General features: G+C 44.3%; 1 protein-coding gene across 1 annotated transcript in view; it reads left to right on the top strand.

Moving 5' to 3' along the window:
* The first annotated feature begins 6,982 nt into the window (after positions 1 to 6,982).
* The window catches only part of LOC144527196 (tomoregulin-1-like), a 91,332-nt gene continuing 74,846 nt past the window's right edge, over positions 6,983 to 23,468 (top strand). Inside the window, exon 1 of the mRNA XM_078265123.1 lies at positions 6,983 to 7,620. Within this exon, the coding sequence (XP_078121249.1) occupies positions 7,464 to 7,620 (157 nt within the window). The 5' untranslated portion in view covers positions 6,983 to 7,463. The remainder of the gene's footprint in view (positions 7,621 to 23,468) is intronic.

Below are 23,468 nucleotides of genomic sequence, written 5' to 3'. Positions count from 1 at the left end.
GAGTGGTAACATTATCAGAGTAGTAAGAATGAGTGTATGTGCAGGATGAATAGTATGAAGAGCAGTAGAATATGGCTATGTATAGGTGTAATTACAGTATGTACATCTGTAAATAAATACGTAGACCAGTATGGGTGGGGTAGGGTAGTGCAAATTGTCCTATATGTCCTTATATGTGAAAATAACTTTTATCAGATGGTAGATGTCTGAATATATGAGTGGAGGTTTCTGTTGAATGATTAACCGGGATCTGAATCTAAAGATAAAAAAAAAGCAAAGGATGAAAAGGAAGAAAATGAAATGGAAGTTTCCTCTCAAACAAGACAAACACGGCACAAACCTGACGAGTGAATGTTTACAGTCTCGTGAACGTTTTACGTTTCTTTTAGAGACATTTATGGAGCTCCGGAGAGGCTGACCTGTCGTAAACAACAGCTTTAAAGGTCTGTCGACACAATGTGTAAAAACTGGGGCTATATATATATAAGGTTCCTGGTCAGGTTTCTTATTTATTTCCAGACTTTTTATTTCTGTTGCTAGTCTGGAAGAATCTGCCAACAAAGATTTGGCTTTTTTAGTCACGTTTAATAACCTTTTATTGTTGTTGTTGTTGCTGTTTTGAACCCCAGTGTTTTGTGTTATTCTGTTATTGATTGCATGATTTGAGAGGTTTTGGCAGAGACTCTCCTCCCTCGAAGTATTACCATTTTCTTCTCATTTTTTCCCCCGTAGGAGACCTTCAGGATGCTGCCAGGAGGGCCCAGAAACTGAGAGCCACACAGTGAGTTCAACCTCTGCACCAAACCGTACGACGATATCAGCCGTCCTCGTATCTAAACCACAGAAGGTAACGTCGCGGTTTTAAACATGCCGTTAAGACACCAAAACTACTTAGTTAAGGTGATAAAAAGATGGTGGTTCGGGTTCAAATCAGACGCTACTTGGCACACCCTTATTCCATTATGTTGACAACGGTCTCTCTGCTCGACTCTTACATTCACCATGAAGCAGCTGAGATTCAGGGGCCATCCACACGGAGACGCTTTTTGATGCACGTTTTGCATCGTTTGGGCCGATCGTCCAAACGACTTCTGTAAACGCACTGCCTGAAAAAACCTGTTCCCAGGGTGAAAAAATTCGGCTCCCTTTTGGCTTTGTTTAGACGGCGAAACCGCATACGTGCATATCGATGATGTCATCGCCACACCCCTCGACCTCTAACGTTATGTAGCTAACGTTAAACATCGCTAAAGTAACTGACGATCCAGCAGGGGTTAGGGTTAGTAACATTAACGGTAGCTGCTATGGTTAGCTGTTTATAAAGTGGAAGTAGACAACGTAGCAACTAGCTAGCTAATCTGTCTGCTTATCAACGGATTATAGCAACTCTTAGCACGGCTTATTGTAGAAAGGCTACCGCAAGAAAAACGTGTAGATTATCAAAAAGACATCGGATCGTTGATGTTTGTTTGACTGCCGGTGTTAGCTAGCAGCGTTGGCGTGCTAACGTTAGCTCTGCTAGCTAGCGCGCTGCAATCATGTCCGATGGCAGACAGAAACTGCAAAATAAAAAGCAATCCAACGGCACATTATACAATGTAAACAAAGACACGTTTTCTTGCGGCGGCCTTTATAAAATGAGCAGTGGTGAAAGTCATTATAGTCTAGCATGTTACGATCGGGAGTGACTGACGACTATTACTCTTCTTCTCCGTTTTTGGGGAATTTCTGTAGCAGAAACAGCGCCACCTATAGGCCTGGAATATGAAGTAGTGTGTTGAGTCTTTCACAAATGGATCCGTTTGGACGCACATTTATTTTTACACTGTTCCAGGGAAGACGGGGGAAAAAAAAGATTGTTTTGGTACGTGTGGACGTGGCCTCAGAGCATCTCGGCCATCAACGCGAGCATTAGTTATTCATTTATTCGGCCTGTGAGGAGATTTAAACCAGCTGTCTGTGTGATCTTTGGCTCAGTGTCACTGTGCCATGAAATAACAACCCAGTCTCGCAGCAGTTCATAAAATAGTCACGCAGTTGAATCTATTGATTCGTGTAAAAAGACAGGATTGGGGCGACCTCCAGCTCACCCAGTAAGAGCGTGCGCCCCATGTAGGCTGAGTCCTTTGCAGCGGCCCGGGTTCGAATCTGACCTGCGGCCCTTTGCTGCGTGTCATCCCCCATCTATCGACCACATTTCCTGTCTATCCACTGTCACTCCGCAATAAAGGAACAAGAAGCCCTCAAAATAACAGGATTTTCCCGTTTTTTTTCCGTGTCTCTTGGCACGATTTTGTATTTCAACTGGATTAGTGTTCAGTGTATGCGCCACGTCTTCTATCCGTTAGACGGGGCTGTATCGCTTTGCTGTTGTTGGTATTTTTAGGACTAAAACTGAGGACTAAAATTACTCACAAGACGTGAAGCATGGCTTTTATTTCCTTCTTTAAATGTTATGAAGTCGGTCTTATTACCTGGGAAGCTAGGTTGCTTTGACCAAGGGCGTAGGTTTGGTTTCCACATTGGGGGGGGGGGACACATTATAATGGGGGGGGTGATTTGCATGATTTGAGCCCCTTGAACGGTTATTTTTTACCTCTTTTGGGGAGCGGATTCTTTCATATGAGGAACACAAATCTTCCTCTTCTAAATATTGGGGAGGGGGGACATATCCCCTGCACCCCCACCCACCCCCCCTTTGACTATTTCAGAAACTGCCGTGAAATTGGGTTGGAAATGAATCCAGACGGGCTTTTATTTTTATTTTATTCCTGCTGTGGCGCCTCTCCTTCCACACCTTCTGGAAGGTCTTTAACCTCGTCCAGGAAACTAATCAGCAGCGGTGTGGTGAGTGATTTAGAACGGGCTCGCTGCTCTCTGCCGTCTGTCAGGCGGTGATAGCGCCCGGGAGAGATGTTAGAGCCGGCGGCGTGGAACCAACCGTGTCCAACAGCACCGCAGAGGCCTCACATCTACCGCCTCCGCTGCCGCCTCCTGCAGCGCTGGAAGAAGTATTCAGATCCTTTACTGCAGTAAAAAGTACTAATACCACGCTGTTAAAATACTCTCTTACACGTCAAAGTCCTGCATTGGAAAAATATGATGTAAGTGTATAAGTATCATCAGGAAAATGTAGTTAAAGCATTAAAAATAAAGTAAAATCCTCCCATTATAGAAAGTGGAAAGGATCAACCAGTTGTGTGTTTTAATGGTCTGATCATCTCAGCTGGACTTGTAGCCGTTATATTGTTGGCTAGTTTACTTTAGAATAAACCATCAGATTTTATAAACTACATGTGTTTTGTGTGCAGTAATCTCAATGTGTAAAGTAACTAGTAACTAAACTGTAACAGATGAATGTAGTGGAGTAAAAAGTACAATATTTCTCTCTGAAATGTAGCGGAGTAGAAGTAGAAAGTGGCATCAGAAGAAAAAACTTACTAAAGTACAAGTACCTCAACATTTGGGCTGAAGTACAGTACTGGAGTACATGTACTCAGTTACTTTCTACCGTGGGAGAGAGAGAACAACATGCTCGAGAAACTAACAGCAGCTGGATGAAAAGTGGCGAGCCAAATTGGTCCACTAGTCGGTCTTGGTGCGGTGCCAGCGGCGCTGGGAGCCAATCAGAGCTGTGTAAATATGAATCCAGTCAACACAGAGAGTTTAATGAGTCGTGTTCAGTTCTCGTGATGAAATTGAGGAAGTTGATACTTCACCCACGAAGACTTTTATTGTAAAAAGTGAGATTCACATAATAATAATAATAACTTTCATTTATAAAGCGCCTTTCATGAAACCCAAGGGCACTTTACAGAGTAACTGTGGCCAAGCTAAAGGAGGCTGTAGGCTGCGGTAAACAGGTGGTGTTTCAGGAGTTTTTTAAAAGATGTCCTTGGATGTAGCATTTCGGATATCTGCAGGGAGGGTGTTCGCTAAAGGCTCTGTCTCCGAAGGGACAGAGTCTGGTGTGGGGAATGGAGAGCAGGCCAGCGTCTGAGGACCGCAGGTTTCGGGGTGGGGGCGTATGGATGGAGGAGGTCGGAGAGGTGCTGTGGAGCCAGGGCACGGAGGGATTTGTGGGTGAGAAGGATTTTATATTTGATGCGGGACTTAATTGGGAGCCAGTGAAGGTGGATGAGGTTTTGGGGTCATGTGCTGCCAGGTCATGGTGTGGGTGAGGACCCTGGCGGCAGACTTTTGGACACACTGGAGCCTGTCTAGGGTTTTGCTGGAGACCCCAGACAGTAATCTTGACCTAGTCTCGCTTTGCCAGACCTTCCTCCACAGCGCTGCGGAGGTTGAACCCTGCAGAGACCGCCCCCGCTGCGCCGATTCTCCGGCCAATCTCCTGCTCCATCCTGCCCTCACTCGCGAACAAGACCCCGAGGTACTTGAACTCCTTCACTTGGGGGTAAGGACTCATTCCCTATCTTTTTAAAACATTCACATCATTAAAATGACTCATGCATAAGCTCTGCTCTTGTGTCCCCACAACACACACACACACACACACACACACACACACACACACACACACACACACACACACACTTTTAGCTCCATCACACTCTCTTAAACTGAGCAGAGACCTTTATCCTCTCGCTGCTTACACTCCACTCAAGGGACGTGATATCACCATGGCAACAACAGATGGATGCAGCGTATACGTGATCGGGCCGTAAGCGTCGCTGGGGTACTTATGTCTTCTTTTTCCTGCTCGTCTCATCACTGAGGACGTGACTCCTGCTGTGCAATCACTCAGCCTGTTCTCCTGAACCACACGTTGAGAAAGCTACAGAAAGTTAAGAACTGCAATTCATGTACAGCATTCCACATTTCTTTTGCTGTGTGCACCCCAATGACTGCTGCTGTCTTAGAACACAGCCTAGTGTGTGTGTGTGTGTGTGTGTGTGTGTGTGTGTGTGTTTATGTTTGCACGAGAGTGGCACTTTTCTTTTTTTAGTTCTTTATTGTCTGCAATTTCATTTGCAGTTGGGAGGTACAAAAATAACAACAACAACAAAATAAACGAGGCGCAAAACATCCTAGCAGCACACATCCAACAGATTGATTGGGAGCCATTTCAACACTTGGAAAGTGGACGGTGTTGAATAAAATCCCCTGAGATTGTCTGGTAAACTGAGAAGGCCCACTAATAAAAGCTGGGCATTCAAGAGTTGTGCAAGTTAACAGCTTTCAGTGCACAAGGAACAAAAGAAGATGTGTAGCAGTTTGTTTTTGCTCTAGGGAGCCTAGAGCTGCATCTCGTGTCGCTTAAAATGCCTCCTTGAGTCCTCCACTTGCCTCCCTTCCTCGCGTCTTAGTCCCTCCCACCGAAAGAAGAAAATGTGTTTTAGAGGGATGAGACGTCCTTTCCTCTGAAGCGCCACATGTATTCATCAGCTGTTTGGGCGGAGTTAGCAAGTCCTTCAGCTGCACGGCTTCCAGGAAGGCCGCTCTCTGTATCCTCGCTCGTAGCTCCTCGATGAGCCCCCCTAACCCCTCAGTCACATTAGCTACAAGAGCCTGCGACAAAGCGGCAGGCTGCCATTCATTGTTAATGGGAGTGTCCGTTTGCCAGCGACAAGCGGCGAGCTTTCCGCTGCCACGAGCAAGGCGGGGCCAAAATAGACAAGAAGTCTATTTTATGCAAATGCTGAGCGATGCGACAAAGTGACAGCCAATCGGAGTGAGGGCAGCGTGAGGGCAGCTCTTGCAGATACTAGGCAATAGCATGCTACTATCAATACAGAAGCGTCACCGTGTCAAACATTTGTTGACAGGACGTTTAGTCATAATATTTCATATTTCATCATTCATACGTATATATCTATGGGTCTATCCATTAAGTAAACAGAGGGGACGTGCTTGAAGGTAGCACCAGAGAATAGGAGTAGGCTAGGCACGCCCAGGGACGCCCATGGAGCGAGTGCGTGTCGCTGTCTTTTGTAGCTAATGTGACTGTAGGGTCAATGCTCGCTCCACGATGATCCCTCTTCGATGCTCGCTCCTCGATGCTCGCTCCTCGGGGCAGAAATAAGAGGTGTGAGACGGCCTTCACCGAGGACGGACAGAACAACTTCCGGTTCAACCGAGGAGTCGAGGAGCTATCAAATAAAGGCAGCTGCACACCAACCTGATAATCAGCCGTCTGACAGTCTGGCGAGGTCGCTGACTCGAGTCTGTTCGGTGTGTTCCGTGCCGTCGTCCGTCGGAGGAGCCGTCGGCCTTCATCTTGGCCGACCTGACCTGCTCAGTCGGAGACAGGGCAAGCAGGATGAGCGTGACTAGAGTCTCTCAAAATCTGACGAAAATCTCTTAAACTGACCTTTGTTGATCTGAAATGAAGACAGATTCAGCAACTGCACGGCCTGTTTCTCTCTTAACATGTTTTCAGAAACACGTTTCGGTGAACTATTTTAGTACAATACGAGATCGTATACGCTGTGACGTTGCAGACTGCTGTCCGCTGTATACAGCGTCGACATATGTTTACGCGAAGTCATGATGCCATGTTGGTTGCCAAAAAAAGAACTTTAATCGACATCTTTCAGCATTTTCTGACATTTTTATAAACCAAACGACTAATCCAGAAAATAATCAACACATTAAGTGATGATGAACATAATCGCTAATTAATAACTATTGTTTAACTTGTGTTCGGCTGTAACCTTTGGCTTCTTTTGTAAAGACTTTAAATCAGATGAAGTCCTCTGATGATGAAGATGGAAAATGTTCAGATAGTAAATATGATTAATTTTCTTCACATTTGTTCAAAAACACTTCTTCTTTCTCTTTCCTGTGGCTTTTCTGCATTCTGTGGCTTTTCTGAAGATGTGTGTGCGTGCGCGCGTGCGTTCGGGGCGTGGAGGTGCATGGTTGTATCCTCTCACGTGACCGCCCTGTCTGTCCTCTCTCTCTCTCTCTCTCTATCTATCTCTCTCTCTCCTCTCCTCTCAGTCCGGACCGAGCGGATCTCTTTGTTGTGGCTGCAGCAGCGGCAGCTTCTCTCTCTACGCACCGCGTCTCCTGACACACACAGCCCGGGAGACTCGCTCTCAGCGCGGAGGGGAAAGGATCCCTTACATGGTGCAACACCCGACAGATATAGCCTCTACCCTGCGTTGGATACGGCGCGGAGCCTCGGTGCGGAGGACGGACGGAGGGACGCATGCATGGCGGGGATGCTGCCGCTGCTTCCTCGCTGTACGAACCGGAGCGCCTGCCCGGCTTCCTAAAAAAACGCGGAATATCTCTCCGCACATTCCTCCATCTTCAGCTCTTTTCTCCCCCGTTTAAGTGCTCTCTTTACCCCCCGGGACACAGCGTGAGGCAGCCGGGGTGTTTTCTGCTTTTTCTGCTGCTTCCCAAAGGGATTTAAACTGAGTGAAACCTGCACAGAGAGAGACAGAGAAGCGAGTTGTGTTTGTGTGTCTGAAATTTAGGCACGGAGCATCATCATGTTCATCATGGTGTCAGGCGCTGGGAGGAGGAGGGGTCCCGAGCGGTACCTGGTGTCCGCCTGTCTGCTCTCTGTGCTGCTCTACCTGCCCGAGGCTCGGGCCACTTACCCCTCCCACAGCGGAGAGTGCAAAGGCAAGGGGAAGGACTGCGCAGGTAGGAACACCGCTGCGGGCTCTGGGCTGCATCCAGGGTCCAAAATCAGCAACCATTCACCAGCCAAATAACTGGGGGGAGGGGGGGGGGATGCAAGTGGCAGGTAGATTTGCTTCACTCACCAGCCCCCCAAAAAACCCAACAATGGTAATCTATTGAGTGGCTGGTAACATTTGAACAATCACTATAGGCATTTGGTATTTGGCTGGTGGACAACATGTTGATTTTTAACCCTGCAACTACCAGTTATTTACATAGTTGGGTTATTTTCTGGATGAATGCAGTAGTTGTCTGGTCTCTGAAATGTGGATCAGTGTTTCCCAAAGTCCAAGATGATGAGTTAACTGGATGTCTGGCATGGTCTTGTGCTTGATAACGGTCATAACGTTAACTTAACTGATTATTTGCGTTATTGTTTATTCATTTTCTTTACATCCGCTGTTGACGAAACGACTTAATTCTTTCCAACGACTACTTTCATTGTCGATTGTTTTCTCGAATAATCAAAACACTTTCACTCTGATGAGACAATTATATTGAAAATTGGCACATATTACTTTTTTGTGTCAAAACTGACCCTTTAAAAATCCCAAACCTTCTTAGTAGGGCTGCAACTAACAGTTATTTTCACTGTCGGTTCATCTGTCGATTATTTTCGTCGTTTGGTCTCTAAAATGTCAGAAAACTAGTGAAAAATGTGGCTCAGTGTGTCCCAAAAAGCCCGAGATGACGTCCTCAAATGTCTTGTTTTGTCCCCAACTCAAAGATATTCAGTTTACTGTCCCAGAGGAGAGAAGACACTAGAACTATATTCACATTTAACAAGCTGACATCAGAGACGACTTTCATAAAAAATGACGTGAACTGATTAATCGATTATCAAATTAGTTGGCGATTAATGTAATAGTTGACAACTAATCAATACGTATTTGCAGCTCTGCTATAATCTGCAGTTTATTTTTAATGAATCATGCACCTGTCATACTTAATGTTGAGTCATTCTCAGTCACTCGTTTTTTGTTGTTGTTTTTTTTTCAAAATCCTCAAACTCGACAAGCTAACAAGATCATATTTTGTTATGAAAAATGACTTTTCTGTTGAGGTATTGATTCATCTCGCTCCAGTTTAAATAGTGCACTGTGGAGAGACTGTGGAGCTGTTAATATTCACATTTTAGAAGCTGGAATCAGGGAATTTGTATTTCATTTTTTTTAATAGAAAATGACTCAAAAGTTGGCGAGTAATTTAATAGTTGACAACTAATCGATTCGTCTTTGCAGCTCTAATTATAATAATCACTTTCATGCTGGAGAAACCTCTTCCTAAGTTTCTATAACCTCTAATGTTCAGTGTTAAACTGTACCAATCAGCAGTTCCTAAAATGTAAACAACTCCCCCATAAGTGGTTTGTTCCAGCATCATTCTGACCAATATTTAGGTTTCTAGTGGCGGCGCCCTCTAGAGGCCGTAGTAGTTCTGACGGGAGCAAATACCCGATCAAGGTACCCGATCTGTGCTGCCTGCATGATCTGTTATGCGCATGCAGCCCAGTCTCATGGCAATTCGTGAAATGGTCACGTTATGGAATCTATTGATTCGTGAACAGGACACGATTATGTCGTTTTTTTTCGTGTGGTGAGCACAAATTTTAATTTAATGTATTTAAATGGGAAGCGTCTTTCGTGATCACAGCACGACTACGGTAGGGAGTGGTATGAAAAGCAGAAAATCCGCACAGGGAGGTTGGTTGGGGGGGGGGGGTGGATGGGTCAAACAACACAGGACTTTCACCACGGAGACCGGGGATCGCGGTCCGTCCCGTTGTTTTCGCCAGCCTGTGGCGTTTCATTTCCCCGTTGTTGCGTCCCCCAGAGCAGCCCAGTGTCATGGCAGTTCGTGAAATGGTCACGTTCGAAAATCGTGACCTGTACACGAAATAAACGAGGAAATCGTGACCTGTACACAAAATAAACGAGGAAATCGTGACCTGTACACGAAATAAACGAAGAAATCGTGACCTGTACACAAAATAAACGAGGAAATCGTGACCTGTACACTAAATAAACGAGGAAATCGTGACCTGTACACGAAATAAACGAAGAAATCGTGACCTGTACACAAATCAATAAATCAAAATAACGTGACCATTTCACAAACTGGCGTGAGTCCGGGTTGGCGCATCTTTTCATCAACTTTACTCAGTACTTTTGGTGTCTAAACCTAACCAAACTGTTACGTGTCTGTTGCCTTCTCTGGTTTAGAGATGAGGACCTAAACCACTCCTGTGGGTCGTATTAGAGGAGAGGAACAAACGGCCGATATCACCGTATGGTTTGGAGGACGGGTTGTTCTGTAATACTGCGTGATAAATCAGTGTCGTGACTGTAATATTCCTGCAGGTGTTTCCTTTTATATCCGTCATGATTTGTCATAATATTAAATGTGTCTTGAAGTGTCTTAGTGTTGCTCAGAGTCTGACCTTTGCATCTCATAAAGAGTCTAATCATAGCGGCTTTAATATGCTTTCAAATGTCTCTCGTCCTTATTGGACCGTCTAGTTTCCAGCTGAGTGACAGATGACGAGAATCACATTATTATTCCTGCGTGTTGGTGAAAAGAATCCACAAGTGACAGGATTTATAGGATGCACTTTAATCTAAATGTATTTGCTGTTAGTCCTTCAAAAGTGTTACGTTACGTATGTGAATGCAGCCAATGAGTAAGAGGCATTTAAGTCTTATCCCTGTGGCTACGAGCAGGAAGAGGTTTGAAATGTCTAGATATTTATATTACTGGTTTCTGGCAGAACTGAGGACACAAAAACAAAAACAAAATGACTGGATGTGTGGTTAAATCAACACATTCTCACTCCCATCTCGTAAAATACAGACGCTTGGTCAGGTGTCTTTGGCGTCGTTATTGACGAGAAAACTCTCCTTTAGCGTCAGATCTAAACGCGCTTTATCTAAACGTGCTGGGTCGGGACTATTGGCGTCACTTTTGACGCAGTTAGGTTTAGGAAAAGATGGTGGGAGGGCTTACGTTTCCATGACACGCGGGAAGAACGGGACGGTTGGGTTTAGGAAACGTGACACGCGGGACACGATCCCCGGTCTCCTGGGTGACAGTGCTGTGTTGTTTGACCCATCCACCCCCCCAACCAACCTCCCTATGCAGATTTTCGGGCTTCCATACTACTCTCTACCGTAGTCGCTCTTAATGCTAAGTCATATTCAAGCTCCATGTAGCTGCTGCTCTCCCTGGTGCTCTCTACAAACACGCTGAAGGGGCTTTTAGCGTTGCTTCAGACGCTGACAGCCACTGTCCAAACGTCCTTATTTTACGAGTTCGGAGAGAGAACGGGTTGGGTTAAATCCACAATGAATGCAAATAGTGTTGGCAATATGTTGGCTACAAGTTGTGACGTATTCGATTAATTGATTAATCGTGGCAGCTCTAATGTGCAAATGATTATTCATAAATTATAAATGATTCATGCAGGGGCGTAGTTCAGAAGGGAGGGGGACAGATTGTTCAGGAGGAGGCTTTTTATTGAAAGACCCTCTTCCATTTGGCTATCTCGGACTTGCTGATTCCAAGTAGCCTACATTTCATTTATGATCGATTGAAACACTGACGTTTGGGGGTAGTGTAGAGGGGTCGGGGGGCATTCTTTGGCTATAAAAGACCACATTTAGTGGCCTCTGGCACATTCTAATGCCACTAATCCATCATATACACTAGGGCTGCACACTTAATCGCCATTTTATCGAAATCACAATATGGACTAGTGCGGGGGGGGGGCATAGACGTCCCGGCCTACAGATCGTATCCTACAGACTAAAGAAAAAAATCTTTGTTTGGGACAAATCCTCTCAAAAACAATCACACTATAATCATTTTAATTAGAATATTTAACAATGAAAATGAGAATAATGATACAAAAATAATCATTCACTCCCATATCATATCGCAATCGCAATATCAGTTAAAATAATCGCAATTAGATATTTTCCTCATACCGTGCAGCTGTAATATACACTGAACCTAATTACTGCATATTTTAAAGTTAAAGTTTTTATTATATATTATTATATTATTGGCTATATCTATTTGAGTCTATCAATCAACTGATTCAACCGGAGTAACGTGCACACTCGCCTACTTAATGGTGCGTTCAAATCAACTCGGACATGTTGTAAGTGGGGGGGCAGAGGGCACCGTCGTGGAAAGTTTGGGGGACATCCCCCCCCCCCGCATACCTCGTGTCCGCTACGCCCTTGTATGCATGTCTTCATTTTCTCGGATGGGAACTATTCAAATTTATGGACAATGTTAGAGAAAAAAAGAGAGATCAAAAATATTAGTATTTGCTCTTTAAAACCCACCATTATGCATCTTTTTAATGATAAACTCCGGTCCTCATATTCCCAAAATAAACCTGCGAGCGCTGAGTCCACACTGTGAGCTTTTATACGTGCATCACGTTCATATTCCGACAGGGATTGTATTCAACGCTTCATGAATATCTCTAATATTCATGAATTCATTATTGTGTTATGCCGTTCTTCCCCTTTAGCTTTTACTAAATATTTAAAAGGGAAAAACAGCCGTCATGTAAATGAGTGTTTGCTGTCACTCAGGAGTGTCTGCATAAAACCGCCTCGCTCATATTTTATTAATGAAGCTGTGAAATGCTTTTTCATGTGCTGCTTGCATTGTTTGCATTAAAGGTACACACGTCTAGCGGTGAAATTGTATTTTGCATTTAAACTAATAGTGCTCTCTAGCGCCTCGCTTTTTCAAATGCGTGTTGCAACTACGGTAGCCGTTATGTATCAAGAAGCTACGACAACATGTCTTTGAATTTTCGCTTTTTTTGGCGACGAGGATTCCTTCTCCTGTGGCTCGGCATGAGTCTGATCCTCCGTTATGAACTAAAGGGCGATGACAAGCTCCTCTCACTGATCTCCTTCTCCGTTTCAGCTGGTTTCAGTCACGTGACGCTGGCTCTGAACGAACACGCGTTGTGGATTAGCTTCACCGGCGGATAAACGCAGACCTCCGGATACTGGAGCTATTCATCTGCATGTACGACAGAACAGGAAATCTGCAGACTTTCCCTTTAAGTTACCAGCTAACGCTAGCGGTAGCTAGCTAGCCTGGTTACATTTCTCAAAACTAATCTAGTTGTAGTCTTGCAATGTGTGGCCCTGCAGGATCCCCAGTCTTTACATATTATGACACGCAGTTAAGTCAGTTTTCTGCTGATATTTTCAAACTTTAGTTTAAAAGCATATTTAGGACGGAATCGCCACTTTTAAGATTTACTGTATTCTCGTTTTCGGCCTTTTGAATGGGAGTGCTAGGGGCCCTTTTATGCTAGCCTCAAAATAGCTATTTTTAAAACCCTAAAAAGGCTCGACACAACATGAAACCTTGCTCCAAGCATCACCAGGGGCTCTACACCTTAACTCCACCGCTGACCAAGGGATATACTAAATCTGGGGCTACTTGTTTTGATATTGACTCGTTTTGACTGCCGAGGTGGTAGCAGCCGGAAACAACAAGAGCTACGCTGAGTTGTTCAAAACCTCTTTTTAGTAAACTCTGGGTACACAAACAGTGTTGTCAGTGCTTTGGTTAAGGTGTAGAGCCCCTGGTGATACTTGGAGCAAAGTCTCATGTTGTGTCGAGCCTTTTTAGGGTTTTAAAAATAGCTATTTTGAGGCTAGCATCAAAGTGTCCCTAGCACTCCCATTCAAAAGGCCATTTGACTGAAAAACAAGAATACGGTAAATCTTAAAAGTGGCGCTTCCGTCCTAAATAGGCTTTTAAATGAAAGTTTGACTCAGGTACGTTCACAACAAGACCCTAGGTTGCATTTTGCCGAGAGTTACGCTTTAACTAAGTAGTTTTGGTGGCTAAACGCAAAAATTCATATGAAAGGTTTCCAAGTCACTTAACACACCAAATACCTTGATTTTATTTCAGCACAGGAAGTCTAATTTACCAGCTCGCCGCTGCATGGAAAGCAAACTGTAACCCTGTTGCACCGTGCGGAGGCTTGATAGCAGATAATGAACTGTTGTCGCTCAGAAAACACAAGAAAGGAAGGCTTTTACGGTCGCAACCAAATGGCTTGTGGGACTTTGTTGGAAGCTGCTGTGTTCAGGGTGTGAGGGGGGGGGGGAATACAGCCCTGGAGAAGCATCTCTCATTCCCAACGCATCATTAGCAGCAACCAACACAGCTAAGCCAGTATTACTGTCAACAGATCTCGTGGAGATCAAACCAGTCAAGACTGGCTGACTTTCTGTCTGTGGCTCCGAGCCCATTTGGTTCAAACAAAATATTCTCCTGATTTGTCCGTCTGATATATGCCATTTTAGTGTCAGAATGTTCTGGAGATATGTGGCTTGTTGAAGAATGGCTCCAATATCTACTTTGGTGACTACGGGGCAAAAGGATCGCAGATAATCTGTGTTCACGTTCACTTCTGCCGTTGGAATCAACACACTCAGGACCTGCCGCTAGTCTCCTAAAGAGGCGTGGCCCACGCAGAGCCCACGGGACACAGATACAGGAGTCGGGGCATCTCGGTTCTACACCGTCTCTGACTGAGCCTATAGAAAATGCGTATTGTATTTGGATCAATAATTAGTTTAGAATGAAAACAAACATAAGTGAAACTACTAATGAATGTGGTGTTTTATTTAGCAGAATTACATTGTGTTGTTCTATCCTCAGGTTTTATTTCCCATATTTCTAAGCAGATTTCTATGCTGCATTCTGATAACATGTTCATGTTCGTCCTGAACAAATATTCAGGCACGATGAAGTGAAAAGCAGAGCTGCAGGTGAATATTGACGTTCTGTCGACGCCACTTCCAGTTTACGCTCTGACCGTTTACCTGAAGCTGTGACCCAGTGTGTGTACCAGGTTTTTTCACGACACGGTTTGGGTAAAAAGTGGAGGCGCTTTACGTGCCGAGGTTCTTTGTTGCTCGGCCTGTCTGGGATTCACAGATATAAACGCCTCTCTCACGAATAATGAGTTGTCATTCAGCGGCGGGCTCTGGAGAACGGCCCCCCGGGCAGCTGGGAAATCAGCAGGTAAATGAATGGAGGGAGTACTCTTTTGTTTCTAACCAACAGCAGCTGCTGCGTCACACTGGCCTTAACAAAAGGTTGGAGCAATCCAAACGCTCTCCAGTGGGCTTTTTGTTTCATTAATTTATTTGTTTTCTCACTTCCCCTCTCTGCAGTCATAGTCATAGTTTGGGTTTTCTGCCATAGGGGTAATTTTTTATATATATATATATATATATATATATATATATTACACACACACACACATGCCCCGATTAATAAAAACAGGGTTTTTTTCATAGTTTTTGGCGCTTTTTCCAACGTTTTTGTCGCTTTTTCCAACGTTTTTGTCGCCTTTTTCAAGTGTTTTTTTTTGGTCAGTTTTTTTGACGTTTTGTCGCCATATTTTAGTTTGTTTTGTTAAACCTGTGTGTGCGTGCGTGCGTGCGTGTGTGTGTGTTGATGCTGTAATAACAAGATGTTCTCTCTTGTCTCAGCCGAAACATCAGTGTGTATTTGCCACAGCAGAAACAACATTAATCGTGTTTTTGGCTCTGGAACAATGCCACCCCCTCGTTTTCACATCGCAGGCAGTCTGAAGTGTTTCCATGCAGATTGATGACACTTGTGCTCCGTTCATAAACACGAGGAGGTGCGGCGGTGGGCGAGCCTGACACCCACAGGATTTGTTTTTCATGCTTTTATACCTCATGAAAACAGACTTTGGATACTCTGACGGACTCATCTGTTCATGCCAGATATAGTTGAGAGAGAGAGATACTTTTCACTGTTAGCAGCTGTGCTATACAAGCTTGTCAACAGTATACTTGTCAACAATGGCTTAAATAAATGATTTTCCCGTACATGTATAACCACTGGGTTAGAGGGTAGGAATGAACGACCCATTTCATTGAATGTTTTGGATGACTTGAAATGGTTTCTTCATCTGTTTAAGAAACCTTTTTCGGTTCTTGGAGTTTAAAAGAGCTTTTGAGGATTAAACTGTGGCGTCAAGGTGCTCTTTCAGTGTATGAAACTGACCGCCCGTCTGTTTTATTTTGACTCACAGCATCCCCAAAAAAATCCAAATGCCAGCCCAGGCCAGAGTGTGGGTGGCAGTTTAGATGAGACTGTCAGTTCCCTTTCTCTCCAGCTGAGAGGGAATTATCCATCCATCAGTTTTTGCCGACTGAGTTTGGGGCGAACCAATTATCTGCAGCGCAACAGGGTGACAGACGCTTTTAATAGTCTTTCACGAGGCCATTAAAAGGTGTTTGTCAACTGGCAGGATGTGGACTTTGTAAATCTGCTCTCCTTCTCTGAGTTTAATCACGGCCGCAGGATGAAAGGCGGAGGAAAGTCAAGGTGCTCTTCAGGTGAAGCCACAGCTGTCTGTCTGCCTGTCTCGCTGTCTGTCTGTCTGTCTCACTGTCTGTCTGCCTATCTCTCTGTCTCTCTGTCTGTCTCTCTCTCTCTCTGCCTGTCTGCCTGTCTCTCTCTCTGTCTGTCTGCCTGTCTGTCTGTCTCTGTCTCTATTTCTGTCTCTCTCTCTCTTCTCTGTCTGCCTGTCTCGCTGTCTGTCTGTCTGCCTGTCTGTCTCTGTCTCTATTTCTGTCTCTCTCTCTCTCTGCCTGTCTGTCTGCCTGTCTGTCTGTCTCTGTCTCTATTTCTGTCTCTCTCTTGTCTGTCTGCCTGTCTGCCTGTCTCGCTGTCTGTCTGCCTGTCTCTCTGTCTGTCTCTGTCTCACTGTCTCTCTCTCTCTGCCTGTCTGCCTGTCTCTCTCTGTCTGTCTGCCTGTCTCTGTCTGTCTGTCTGCCTGTCTCACTGCCTGTCTGTCTGTCTCTGTCTCTCCCTCTCTGCCTGTCTGCCTGTTTCTCTGTCTGTCTGTCTGCCTCTCTGTCTGTCGGCCTGTCTGCCTGCCTGTCTGCCTGTCTGTCTGTCTGTCTCTCTGTCTGTCTGTCTGTCTGCCTGTCTCTATCTGTCTGTCTCTCTATCTGTCTGTCTGTCTGTCTCTCTATCTGTCTGTCTCTCTCTGTCTGTCTGTCTGTCTGTCTGTCTGTCTGTCTCTCTATCTGTCTGTCTGTCTGTCTCTCTATCTGTCTATCTGTCTGTCTGCCTGTCTCTCTACCTGTCTGTCTGTCTCTCTGTCTGTCTGTCTGTCTGTCTGCCTGTCTGCCTCTCTATCTGTCTACCTGTCTGTCTGTCTCTCTCTCTGTCTGTCTCTCTCTGTCTGTCTGTCTGCCTGTCTCTCTGTCTGCCTGTCTCTCTGTCTACCTGTCTGTCTGCCTGGTGTCGTCATCATGTAACTGAAGTTTTCACCGCGGTGAATATAAGTCTGAATATAAAAGAATATTCTCCATCTTTATGGAAACGTAAACAGCAGCTGTGAGTGTATTTCTGTCTTTGCTTTTCTAATCAAACGTTTAAGCATCGGAAGCAGATTTGTTTGTCATTAAATATGTTAATTCTTCTAAAAAAAAGAGGTGAGCGTAGTTTTGAAGATCGTTCTGATTATATCTTTCCTCTTGTGTTGTGTGAAAGAAGAATCTCTGGGGGATAGTTGTTGCCTCCAGACAGAAGACAATAAAGGTTTTTGAAATCCATCATGTGGACAGTTAGTGTCAGCGCTGAGGGAGCTCCTGTTTCCGTCACGTCACGGGAAACACCATCCGTATGAGAAACCCAACAAACAGCTTGTTTACGTCATACATGCATCTGTTTCTTTAACCCTTGTGCTGTCTTCCTGTCGACCTGCAACTTTTTGTTTTTCTGGCTCAAAATGTAAAATTGAAACCTTTTTTTTCCAATGTTTGGTGTTTTTGCGACACTTTTGTCGCTTTTCCCGATGTTTTTGTCACTTTTTACGACCTTTTTGTTACGTTTCACGACATTTTTTTCCAGCCTGGTCGCACAGAATTCCGTGAAATGATCACGAACTGTTAACAGCATTACGTGGTGGGGGCCAAAAGGAATGTGTGAAAACTCCGGAAAACAACGCCAATGTAAAGTCAATGAGAAGATGACATAGCATGGGAGGATGGGTCAAACACAGGACTTTCACCCAGGAGACCGGGGATCGTGTCCCGCGTGTCACGTTTCCTAAAGTGGCTTTCTTCTTTTCCGTCCCGTTGTTGTCCCGCGTGTCATGGAACCGTAAGCCCACCCACGACCTTTTCCTTAACTTAAGGGGCCGTGTTCATTTCACGGAATTCTGTGAGATCAGGTTGTTTTTGTCACTTTTTCCGATGTTTCTGCACCTTTTTTTTACGGTTTTGTTGTTTTTTTTAAAAAAAGTTTTAAGCTTTTTCACGACATTTTGGTCACTTTTTTCAACGTTCTTTTATTAAAAAAAAAATGTTAATGCTACAAAATGGACTAAAACGCCCAAATTCAATGAAAGTAGTGAACTGATTATTTATTTAACTTGTGAAGAGCGTCGTAGGGAACCATCCACGGTATTTATTTTGACAATTTGGTTGAAAGAAAACGAGGACAACAAGAGCGTTAATACAACGTACATAAGTACTTGGATGCTGATTTGTTTTGTCATTTATTATGTAAAAGTACCTGAGTATTCTCAGCTTCATGTAGTTTTAGTTTTTTTTTATCTCTTTGTCGAAGTTTTTGACACTTTTTACAACCTTTTTGTAGCTTTTTTCAAGTTTTTTTCCAACGTTTTTTGTTGCTTTTTGATGTTTAAGAAGAAAGTTGTAAAAGTGAAGTAAAAGTACTCACAGCTTTGTGTAGTTGTAGTCGTTTTTCTGCATTTTTGTCGCTTTTTTCGACTTTCTTGACGTTCTTTATCAACGTTTTTGTCTAGGGCTGTGTATTGGCAAGAATCTGGCGATGTGATACGTATCACGATACATGGGTCACGATTCAATATATTGCAATATATTTCCATACTGTGCGTAAGGCGATGTATTGGGATTTTTTAAAAGTATAATAAAAAAAAATATATATATTTAAAAAGAAGACATGATGTGCATAAAATTCAAAGAAGTTTACTTCAGGTAAACAATTCAGTACACAGAAAATCAAACTGCCAGTTTGGGATTGTGGTTCCCAGGTTCTTAGTGAGCTAATGTTTATATGCTGAAGTAGGCCAAAGTTCAGCCATAGCTACGTTGTTAGCTTCTAGCAAAAAGTCAGGCCTGCTAGGCACTGTTAGGCACTGTTAGGAACTGTTAGGCACTGCTAGGCACTGCTAGGCACTGTTAGGCACTGTTAGGCACTGTTGCACTGCTAGGCACTGTTAGGCACTGTTGCACTGCTAGGCACTGCTAGGCACTGTTGCACTGTTAGGCACTGTTAGGCACTGCTAGGCACTGCTAGGCACTGCTAGGCACTGTTAGGCACTGCTAGGCACTGTTGCACTGTTAAGCACTGCTAGGCACTGCTAGGCACTGTTAAGCACTGCTAGGCACTGCTAGGCACTGCTAGGCACTGTTAGGCACTGCTAGGCACTGTTAGGTAAGGACACTAGTGGTGCGTCTCAGCATAGCCATCTAGCAGTAGGGGGTTTGAACACAACATAAACGTGAACCACGTACGTAAAAAAAAATCGATACAGTATTGCAAAATAAAATATTGTGATAATCAAGTGTATCGATTTTTTCTTCCACCCCTATTTTTGTCGCTTTTTCGACATGTTTATTTCTTCTTTTGACATTTTTTTCGCTTGTTTAAACGTTTGGTTGCTTTTGTCGAGGTTTGTGTCGCTTTTTTCGACCTTTTCTTTACCATTTTGTAATTTATGAAGTACCGGAGTATTTTTTGTTTTTGTTTTTTACGGCATTTTTGTCGGTTGTTTCGACATTTCTTGACGCTTTGTGAAACGTTTTTGTAGCTATTGTCAACGTTGGTACAGTACAAGTGAACGCTTCATGTAGTTCTAGTCGCTTTTTTCTACATTTTTGTCACATTTTTCAACGTTTTTGTCACGTTAATTTAAAATTTTGGTTGCTTTCTGCGACTTTTTTGCTTTTAAAACCCAACAAACCGTTTCTCCTGGACGTCTGAAGCCAGCGGTGTTGGAGCGAGCGGACGCAGCAGTAAGCGCAGCAGTGATCCTGTAGGTGTGCAGGGGCCTGCGGGCGCTCAGGTGCGCCCCAGCCCCCCCCCCCCTCGCTCTCCGCTCCTCCGCTCTGCAGCGCCGCCATGAAATACTGCCGGCTGCACTTCAAACGGAGCTGAGCTCTAATCTCTCTCGGCCGGAGCCTCAGATCACGTCCGCTCCCGAAATGTGAATCCTGACGGCGTCGGAACCTTTGATTGAGCCCCCTCTCTGATCTCACTTTTATCAGTTCAGATTAAGTTCAAAGTAGCTCATTCAGTCAACGTTACTAGTTTCTTTTTAACAGCAGGGGGAGATATACTTTATTATATTTATACTTCTTTAATATCTGACTGACTTAGTCACTTGCGTGTCTTCCCACTGAACTTCTTTACCATCTCTTTGTGTTGTGTATAACGTGAACGACGGTCAGTTTCATCATTTGTAATGATGTGGCGTCAGCAAATAAACCAAGCCATCAGAGTCAGAGTGGTTACAGGAAGACCAAAGACCTAACACTGTTAGTTCCTCTCAGCAGCCTCGTTAACAAACCCTCCCCTCCCCCCCGGTCCCCCGCTGACATTGAACCTTGACCCTACATCCTGTCTTCTGCACATCCCTTTGACATCCTGCACTAATCCATACAGCCTCCTTTTCCTTAATGTAGTATAGTTATATGTATGTGTTATTTGTCACCCTATGTATTGTTTGTTTATTTCATATTGTAGGAGCCAATAAGTGCCCTCGGTATAAATAGGAACCAATGTTTGGTTCCTCGGGTGCAACCCGGAAGCATTTATACCGAGGGCCCTAATCGGCTCTTACACATATTATTGTTTAAATATACTTTTATGTTTGCACCAACAACCAAGGCAAGTTCCTAGTAAGTGCTACGTATGCCGATCATACACCGACTTTTCAAGTGATTCCACTGTCTCAGACTAATGTCCAATAATATTTGAATGAACCCCTGAGAGTCCTGAGAGTGTGTGTGTGTGTGTGTGCTCTCGTCGTCTCCCGTCGCCTCCATCGTTTGGTGTGAGGTCATGAAACCCAGTCCCAGTCAGTCTTTCTCCCGTCTGGACGTTCACATAAAATCAACGTGTTTGATATCATTCTAAGTTTGAAGTCTCGGTAGTGAAGTTACATCACGTGAACATTGTCAACAACCAATGGGTGCTCTCCCCCTCAGCACCAAACAGGAAGCAGCAAACGGCTAGAGCCGGTGTTGTTTATGGTTGCTACGGCGCCGCGCTAAACTAAACGCTAAAGAGGGAAAGTTGATTTCCATCCCTTCTGAAGGGAGTCATCCAACGGGAGTTTTACCACAGACCTCCGGGTACTGGAGACATTCATCTACATGTACCTCAGAACAGAACATCTTTCCCGTTAAGTTACCAGCTCCGCACTCCGTACTTTGGTCGTACTTTACATGTTATGACAGTCTTTAACGTTAGATGTGAGATGGTGTCAGAGTCTTCTAGTGTAAGGGAGGCATTGCCTGGCAATAAACCTCGTTCTTCTTCTGAAGATGTGAGCGGAGAAGCTGCAGCTGTGCCTCTAATGACACAATAACGTCCGTATAAAATGAAGCAGCGTCAGAACACCGCTCCCAGAGGCTTGCGTTGCATCATCTGAAGGCCTCTGCAGACTTCAGACTTCTCAGGATATACGGTGTGTATATATATATATATATACCGTATATCTCAGACAGGTTTGCAGCAGCCCACGCACATACAAGGTGAAACAAAGCCACACAGAAAACACTAACGTGTCCCGACAGTGTCCCTTCCACTCTGCACACTCTCAGCGCTAACACGTCTTTATCTTTCCTGGACGTTTGGGCGTCGAACCAAAGTGACAATTAAGATGTTGGCGGCAGCCTCCGCCCCCTCGCTGAGGAAATGAAAATGATTTCTGTGACATTGGTTTAATGTGTGGGCCGTCATTTATATAGTGCACGCACCAATGGCTCTGTAGATTAGGCCAGACGGCAGCTTTATGAAGGCCCGATTAAAGACACACGCTTGATCTAAAGGCTTAATACTTGGGTGGGGATTTAGTGTCTGCATGCACATCAGCAGTGTGTGTTTGCAGAGCCGGCCCTCACCAATTTAGTGCCCTACCTAGGCAAGATCAGCAGTCTTTTTTCAATTCAGTTCAGTTTATCCAAGAAGGGGACAATGCAATAAATGAAATAAATGCCAATGAAAAAAATGATTTTAATTGGGTCTCATTTGTAGTCCCATGGCCTTGATGTTAAGAAAAGCTCTTGTTGCTTTTTCTCAGCGTTTTTTGTCGACATTTTTGTTAACATTTTTGTCTGGGTTTTTTTTCTGACATTTTTGGTGTTGTTCCGATGTTATTGTGGCTTATTTTGGATGTTTTTTCTACGATGTTGTTGCTGTTGTAGATGTTTTGGATGTTGTTTTGCAATTTTTTGGGCTTTTTTTTTGGGTGCTGTCTTCGACTATTTTGGCGCCTTTTGCAACGTTTCTAAACTGTGAGGATTGTGCTTTACTTTTAATACTTTAACTACACTTTCCTGATGATACGTACAGACTCTTGCTGAAGTAACATTTTCAATGCAGGATGTTACTTGTAACAGAGTATTTCAACAGTGTGGTATCAGTACTTTTACTGCAGTAAAGGAGCTGAATACTTCTTCTTTCTGACTGTATCTCTGGAGCTTTCGGAGCCATCAGCTTTATGTAATGTTTGTTATTCCTCTCGTCCCACTGAGCACAGATGTAAATAAACTCTACGTCCAGCTGTTGAACATGTGGAAGCAAAACTCATCTGGGACGTGAGCATGTTTGTTCGTCTTTTTTTTATACTGTACTGGTTATAATCTTCTGTAGGAGCGGATAAAAACATCAGAACAAATTAACCACAATCGACAACCAATCTTCGCAGCTTTCTTTTAGTGGTGGCCTAAAGGTTAAGGAAGCAAGCTTGGGACCGGGAGGTCGCTAGGTTCAATCCCCAGACCGACAGGATCAAATCTGGGTGGGGAAAGTGAAAGAGCAGCGCTTGTCCCTCCCTCATCACCACCACTGAGGTGCCCTTGAGCAAGGCCCTTAACCTCCAACCGCTCCAGTGGAGCTGCTCAGCGGCCAGCAGATCAGACTGTGGTGGTACTGAGCAGCTTCCAGATATGAATGTGGAACTGTGTGAATGTGATCAGGGCGTTCCTGCAAAAAAGAGGCTGCCTCTCAGTGAGACCTTCCCTGACTAAATAAAGGGTAAATAAAAAAATAAAAACTACAGGTCCCATAAAGCTTTGACAGCGTGCCGATTGCCAAGACTTCAAACAGGAGGCGCTGGTTTCATTTAAAAGAGCCGTACTGAGGAGTACAGAGAGAGTTGTGTGGAGCAGACAGTCTTAATTAGCTTTGTAGCAACTCATTTGGCGACAGCTTGAATTTAACGGACGTTGATTAAAGCTTTAGTGCGTAACTTTTTGAAATGAATGAACGTCCGTTACATTCAAGCCGTTGCCAAAATGAGTTGCTACAAAGCTGATTAAGACTATCAGCTCCACACAACTCTCTCTGTGTCTCTCAGTATGACTATGTTCAGAAGATTGTGGCGTCCGGCGACTTTCCCGTGAAGATAATTACTTCTTCTGAAGAGTCCAACACATTCTCACTCCCGTCTCGTAAAATACGGACGCTTGGCCAGGTGCCTTTGTCGTCGT

Source organism: Sander vitreus, chromosome 12 (assembly GCF_031162955.1).
Source record: "Sander vitreus isolate 19-12246 chromosome 12, sanVit1, whole genome shotgun sequence".
NCBI classification, from domain to species: Eukaryota; Metazoa; Chordata; class Actinopteri; order Perciformes; family Percidae; genus Sander; species Sander vitreus.
The sequence above is the reverse complement of the archived record's forward strand: the minus strand, read 5'-3'. Positions and strand labels throughout refer to the sequence as shown.